A 7,228-nucleotide genomic window follows, 5' to 3' on the forward strand; every position below is an offset into this window, starting at 1 on the left:
TAACTTCAGTGGATTCACTTCGGGCTATTAGTAGTTTTATAAAGATATTATATAACTTCAGCGGTAAAAGAAACTCTACCTGTAATCGGCGTATAATTAGCGAGAAATACAGAGCTAGCTAGCTCCCTATTAAGTGTATTATACCTACATCAACTCGAAATTAACTCGCTCATCGTGAACCCTCGACAAGACATCAAGGAAGTTCCAGACTAGAAAGAAGACTTTATATTGCTTGTAAGTTTGTAAAACTTTTGTATATAAGTCATTATTTGCAATAACTATTTGTGATAACTGTTATCGTAAATTGTATTATTGTTTACATATTAAAATATATTTGTATTAAAAAAAAGAAAACTGTGTGTATCAATCTTGTTGGCAAATATCATAAATTGCAGATATATTGGCATTTATTTAATTACTAAATTTAAATTATCATTTAGTTCGGTTTCAGACCATTCGAAATTGTAATACGTAACACGTGCCAAACTGCAGGTTGGAAGGACCAAAGCTTCAATACGCTACTCACTTTCAGCTGTGATAACACTAGAACTGAAAGGCCAATTCCGCTACTAGGTTAAGAGTATATCCATATAAGCGGCGGGTGCTGCTGACTGGTTGCTCTCTCACTGGTCAGCAGTTGTAAATAAGTGATGGTTGGCTCCTGTGTCTCTTACCTAGCTGTTAAGACCACGCGTCCAATAAGGCGCCCTTTAGGTTGAAAATATAAAGTACTGACTGTATTCAATCTAAATAAAGGCAACTAGATAATGTACCCTTTCAACGCAAGGAAATATCATGGGGAGGGGGGCTGGAGGAGTGGCATAGGGGTCAAATGCGCAAGCTGGCCATCTGTGTCACTTATTTGGGCGCCCTTAGGATACATGCCAGGTTTGGTGACGATCGGTCGAGCGGTTCGACAGTTATAAACGGATACACACACACAGACTTTTGTTAAATAATGATTTATAAATTATAAGCTAGTTTAATTTCTTAGTCTAAATCTATATATTTCTTGGTACAGTTCTTGTTTAGTTTGTTTTAGCGCAAAGCTAAGCAATGTTCCATCTGTGCTTCGTCCATCGCAAGGAATTGAACCCAGTCATGGTACAGAACATTGCGCACCTAGATACATATAAAACCACAAAACTGAGATTTTTTTTAAGGTTCAACACGAGGTATCGACTGCTTTGTGAATGACTACAAATTTCTAACGTACGTAATACTAACTGATTACCTTGGGTGTCCTCGCCAGTTAAACTGTTGTTAATGGTGTCAAATCGTCGCACTGGTGAATTCTTTCTTGCAAAAATACCACAGTCTCTTGCTTCTGGAAAAGATAAACTTGATTAAGGAGTAATCATATTTATATTATAATATAGTAAAGAAGGATTAGTATTTCACTGCAAAGTACCAAGATACTTAATATCACACATATACTTAGAGAGTGTATGAAAGTAGATTCATAAATAACGAAATATTAGATTACTTACTTTTACAAAACTGTTGGCTAGAGTTCGGACCCAGTGTAATAGGAGAAGTGCTATTGCTTGTGCTCATGAGAGACCCGAAACTATCATAACTTGGATCACGACCACGTGTTCTGTAACCAGTTAGGCTATTTAGACCTTCCGCCTCAGAAGATCCTAAATAAATAAATTTATAGAATTTTTTTTGTCTTTCAGAATTACAGTACATACTGAAGGAATGTTGTACACATAATAAAAAAAACTACTTTTACACTCTAGATTCTTATAAGAGAACATTTATTTCAACCCACGTTTCGCTTTTGCAAGACAATAATTATATTCAATATCACAAACACACATACACATATATATATATACAGTAGAAATGGCTTGTATGAGTATTCAAAACTTTTATTTAAAAACACAAAATAACGTTTCGACCTCCTTAGGTCATCATCAGGTTTAAAAAACTTTGTTACTTGTTTTGTGTTTTTAAATAAAACTTTTTAATACTCATATCAGCCGTCTCTATTACACATATATATATATATATATATTTACTTAACATAACATAACGTTTTGGGACAACATGGGACCTATTATCCATCTCGACTGTTCCATCCTCTGAACTAAACTAAAACTTCAAGTGGGTTCCTCGTCATCTTGAATATCGCAAGCAGTTTAATAATCTAACGAATATTGTAATATCAAACATGTTTATGTACTAACACTGAAGAAGCCGTAAAAGCGAAACATTAATTGAAATAAAAGTTCTCTTATAATTATCTGAGTGTAAATGTCATTTTTTCTAACTTTACTATCAAAATTTATGGAAAAAAGGCTATCTAACAAACATCACAAGACCTTGTGCATTTGCAATTTTAACACATCTTTTTACACTTATTTACATAGAAAGCAGAATTTTTACAATCTTAGTTTAATAATAATAATTGCTGAAATAATATTGTTCGAATCATAAATAAACAATATTACGTTCTTTGTGTTTCTTCACGTGATATCAAACAATAAACTCAAACGAGAAAAGGTTTTTGTCCAAAGGTAATTTATCAACGTCACAAGCACTTCCCCGAGCCGAGACAAACGAGTAATCAATTCAGATTGCCCAGGATGTGAAATCCGCACTACTTACCTGCCCACAACTGAGCAGGTTTTATTTCTAAAGGGACGTTTAATGTACATAGTTACTTTTCTTCTTATTATTATCACGCATGAGAGTTGTGAAAAAAAAATTGTTACTGCTACACGCAATGACTGTGACACGTTATCAAGAGTAATAAATCTTACTTTAGATTAACAAGTCATGCCTCTGATATTTGTCTATATCATAGCTACGTAATATATATATATAATAATAAATAAAATGTTACACGAGCGGCAACTAAATAAAATTTTATTTTTGACGGTATACCTGCTTTTTACTTATATTTTCTGAACAATGTAATCTGAAAATACTGACTCAAGGCAAAATATTATAATGCCTTTGTTGTGTATTTTAAGTAAATTAATTTATAAAAAACCTTGTAGTATTCAAATGTCCACCCAAGTTGCTCATCAGCTCACTAGGCCGAATCCGAACTGCAAGATTTAAATCGCGATATCTGATTTCTACTGCCTAGAATTTACAAAAATCAACTGCCTTACAACGGTTACTCATTTACAAATTATTTGTAACCGTAGGAAAATGACAGGGTAAAAGTCTTTAAAGTCCAACCGATTCAGGGCAGTACCTAGAATCATGGATACTTGTTATTTATCTCTCCTTTTTTCTCTCTCTATAGAAACATGGCTACTACAGAAGTTTTTTCTTTCTTTCTTTCTTTGTATAACCATATAAAGTTTCTATTCTCTCTATATTTCTGTAGAATCATATGAAGGTTTTCTTTTTTGCTCCCTACCAGTGGCTCAGTGGTAAATCTAAAGGCTTATAATGCTAAAAACCGGGTTTCGATGCCCGTGGTGAATATAGCACCGATAGCCCATTGTGTAGCTTTGTGCTTAAATACAAAAACAAACAAAAAAAGACACTTTCTTCCTCTCTGTAAAACCACGTGAAGTTTTATTTCTTTTTTCTTCTTCCTCTGTAGAACCATATGAAATAATTTATCTTTCTCTCTCGCTGTAGAGTTATATGAATTATTCTTTCTTCTTTCTCTCTCATTCTGCAGAATTATAATTTCTCCAATATTCCTATCATATTGCACAACATATCTTAATAAGTGCCTTATAATACACTCTTTAATTACATTATTATGTTGTAACGCCACAAACAGATTTTATTAAATCATATAGAAAGGTTATATATAATTACGTCACTCTCTACTTTTTCAACGTAATTAGGTTAAATTTCTTTAGGCTAACACTTTTGAAAGAATAAATTATTTGCTGTACCTAGTGCTAAAGTTTTATTCTGTCATTAGTTTCAAATCCACCGAAAGGGTCTTACTTTTGCTTCCCTGCTTGCGCTAACATGAATTGCTTAAAAGCTCCAGGTACACCATTTGAAGAGTAATTATTGGCGAGTACTGCTGCTGACGAGCATGGTAATGTAGCTGCTTTAAAGATTATCGAAAACATGACTACTACATTTTTTAACTCGTAACGTATTTCTTTGATTTGCTTCCCTTGATAATTGAAAAAAAAAACACAACTGGTTATGTAAAAGCATAACTGAAATATGATTTCTATATGAAATTAATACAGAATAAAAAAAACACTTTAATAGCATTTTCAAGCTGGTGCTCATTCGTCGTATATTCTTCATTAAGACCACACTAACATTAAGTGCTCAAAAACTTTATCTAATTACACAACATTTATGATTTTATACAGTATATTTTTTAATATTATTTTACGTACACGTACGAAAAACGCAAAAAATCAAAGATATTAGTTTATACACGTTAAGCCCCATAGGCAGAAATTCGAAATGTTGCGCGGGAAACTAATTTTTTTTATGTTTTCTTTTTCAGCTTTTCAATATTTTTACAAAATATTAATATGCTATTAATGATGATCATTTCGTAAATTCATATCATGTTCATGAAGTTTTATTTGTTTGTAATTAATCTTTCACTTACATTTTCAATAATACTTTTACTTGTTTCACAGGAGAACCTTTTATGATCTGCACAATTAAGATTGATCGAATTTTGATGTACGTTTTACGTGTGTTACTTCTTTCAAGATGATTGGCTATTTGTTGTTTGTATTTCTGGTTAACGGCTTATATTTGTATTTGTAGAACGGCTATGGTTCTTATTTCTAAAGAGTTTATAGTTAGAAGCTATGTAAACATACCCCCTGTAGCAGCTTAGCGTCGGCAAATACAGTAACTCATCCTATTCCGAAGACAAAAGCAAAATTGTCAGTGACAATTATTATCAGTCACATTAAATTATATAATTTTAGCATAATTTATTAAAATCGTCAAAATTAATCTCCGAGTTTTCAGTGCTAGTTAAAATAACTTCAATATACTAAGCGTATCAAAAAATATTAGAATAATGTAGAAAAAAAAAGAAGCTTATTCTTGCTGAGAAACTACTAATCCATTTCCATAGATGCATGTTAAATCATGCAAGGTACTGCCAAAATGTACATAGGTTAATATCGCTATTAGGAACGGCAAAATCAAACGTCTGTGCAAAAGTCATGCTTAGATGTAAACAGATCAGAATCATATGTTAGGAATGACCAATAAAAATGCCGTTTTAATCATGCCTAGATGTAAATAGATCAGAATTATATATTAAGAATGATCAAGAAAAATGCCGTTTCAGTCATGCCTAGATGTAAATAGATCAGAATCATATATTAGGAATGACCAAGAAATATGTCGTTTCAGTCATGCCTAGATGTAAACAGATCAGAATCATATATTAGGAATGACTAAGAAATATGTCGTTTCAGTCATGCCTAGATGTAAATAGATCAGAATCATATATTAGGAATGACCAAGAAAAGTGTCGTTTCAGTCATGCCTACATCTTATGGTAATCCAAATAAATCCAAATCACGGGGCGCAGAATAGAAAAAAAAATCACAAAACAAACAGGAGTCAAATACAGTGCATATCAATGTAAAATAGAATGCAAATAGCATTTTTGATGAGTCAATGAGGGATGGTTATTATATTGTTGTTGTATTTTAGTATTTTTCGAAAACTCATTTCAAGGTTCTAACAACAATACAAGTTGTATTATATCAGTAATCAGAAATTGTGTTTCTATACTTACTCATTCTACAAAGTTACCTATGTTAACTATGTATCTCTTACTACGATATGGTTGTATACTTCAGAGTGCCAATTGAGACATTTTTTGTGAGACTACTATATATAACATAGGCTGAATGACAATTTATTTTAACTTTAGATCACATGACTGAATATCAAATGTCTGAGGAAGGTCAGCTGCTGTAAATGCTGTATGTCAACCATATGACAATATAAGTATTTTATAATTCACTATCTCATTATTGACTTTTTCAACAACTTAACTAGTTTAAAACTTAATTTTATCACGCTTATCATTCATTTTTAAAATATTTTATGAAAGTTATTTTTCCTTGTCATAGCTTTATAGTTTAAAGTTTATTCCGTTTATCAGTATATTGTTTTGTGTCGTATCGAACGTCATTGGGTCTCGTGTTGGCGGTAGTTATTCTTAATAATGTTGTTACACTTACAACTAGGAGTATCTTTCGGCAGATGACATAGTTTTTGATATGCATAACCTAAACTTTTCTCTAGCCTCCCTCCCAACCACTCCTATGTATTAGCGATAAGTGTGAGGGCTTATAACGCCAAAAATAGGGTTTCGATACTCGCGTTGGGCACATCGCAGATGGCTTGTTTTCTAGCTTTGTTCTTACTAACATACAAATCCCCCCCCCTCCCGCAAAAAAAATTGTACATTTAATTATTTGATTACTATAAAACAAACGTTATATTTACTTTGTTTAAAAATGAAACTACGGACAAATGTAAAAACACTCATAAAAACTTTAAAAATGCATCAGGCCTATATTATATAACATTTAAAAATACACCAGGCCTTATTATGATACCTTGAGTAGATTTTATGTTGTGTATCTTACACATTGTATCCTCTAGTTTTACGAATGTTTTACACAAAGCCTTTTTCAACTTGGTATTAATTGTATGATTGTAGTTATATCAATAATGAACATTAGATCCTTGGTGGTGTTAGCATGTACAGTGATTTTATGATGAGTGCAAAATATACAAATATGCAAACGAGAGACTGTTTTGTCCAACTGATAAGACAGTCAGAAATTCATTGATAAAATGCCAGTTTGTGTGCATTTGACGATAATGATTAAAGACTGGAAGTATACTGGTTATCTTTTATGGGAATAAATATGAACGGAGACAGATGGGAGTGTCTGCGTCAACTACAACACATATTAAGGTAAAATAAACGCACGTTTCAGACCTCTAAGAAAATTATAGGAAACATTGATTTAGTTCAGTAAAATTTAGAATGATTTATTGTGTTTTACCACGAATTAGACCTGAGGAAAATGCAGACTCGTTCATTTTTCTGAATGTTTTAAACTTCCAGACTAAATTATCGGCATTATTGTGATGATATGGTATTAAACAAATGTGCATTCCATTAATTAAGCTAACATCAGTTAATACATTTCATAATTGATTACCATAAAAAATTGTTAAGGGACTAATTAATGTTAGCTTAGTTTCTAAATGATAGCTGTAG

General features: G+C 32.0%; 1 protein-coding gene across 2 annotated transcripts in view; it reads right to left on the reverse strand.

Moving 5' to 3' along the window:
• Positions 1-7,228, reverse strand: part of LOC106466546 (protein TANC2-like) — a 62,991-nt gene that overhangs the window by 31,749 nt on the left and 24,014 nt on the right. For both annotated transcript variants that reach the window (XM_022394581.1, XM_022394580.1), the window contains exons 5-6: positions 1,491-1,643; positions 1,235-1,327 (exon numbers count right to left, since the gene is read on the reverse strand). In XM_022394581.1, the coding sequence (XP_022250289.1) occupies positions 1,235-1,327; positions 1,491-1,643 (246 nt within the window). The remainder of the gene's footprint in view (positions 1-1,234; positions 1,328-1,490; positions 1,644-7,228) is intronic.

This window comes from Limulus polyphemus, unplaced genomic scaffold, assembly GCF_000517525.1.
Source record: "Limulus polyphemus unplaced genomic scaffold, Limulus_polyphemus-2.1.2 Scaffold2297, whole genome shotgun sequence".
In the NCBI taxonomy this organism is placed as follows: Eukaryota; Metazoa; Arthropoda; class Merostomata; order Xiphosura; family Limulidae; genus Limulus; species Limulus polyphemus.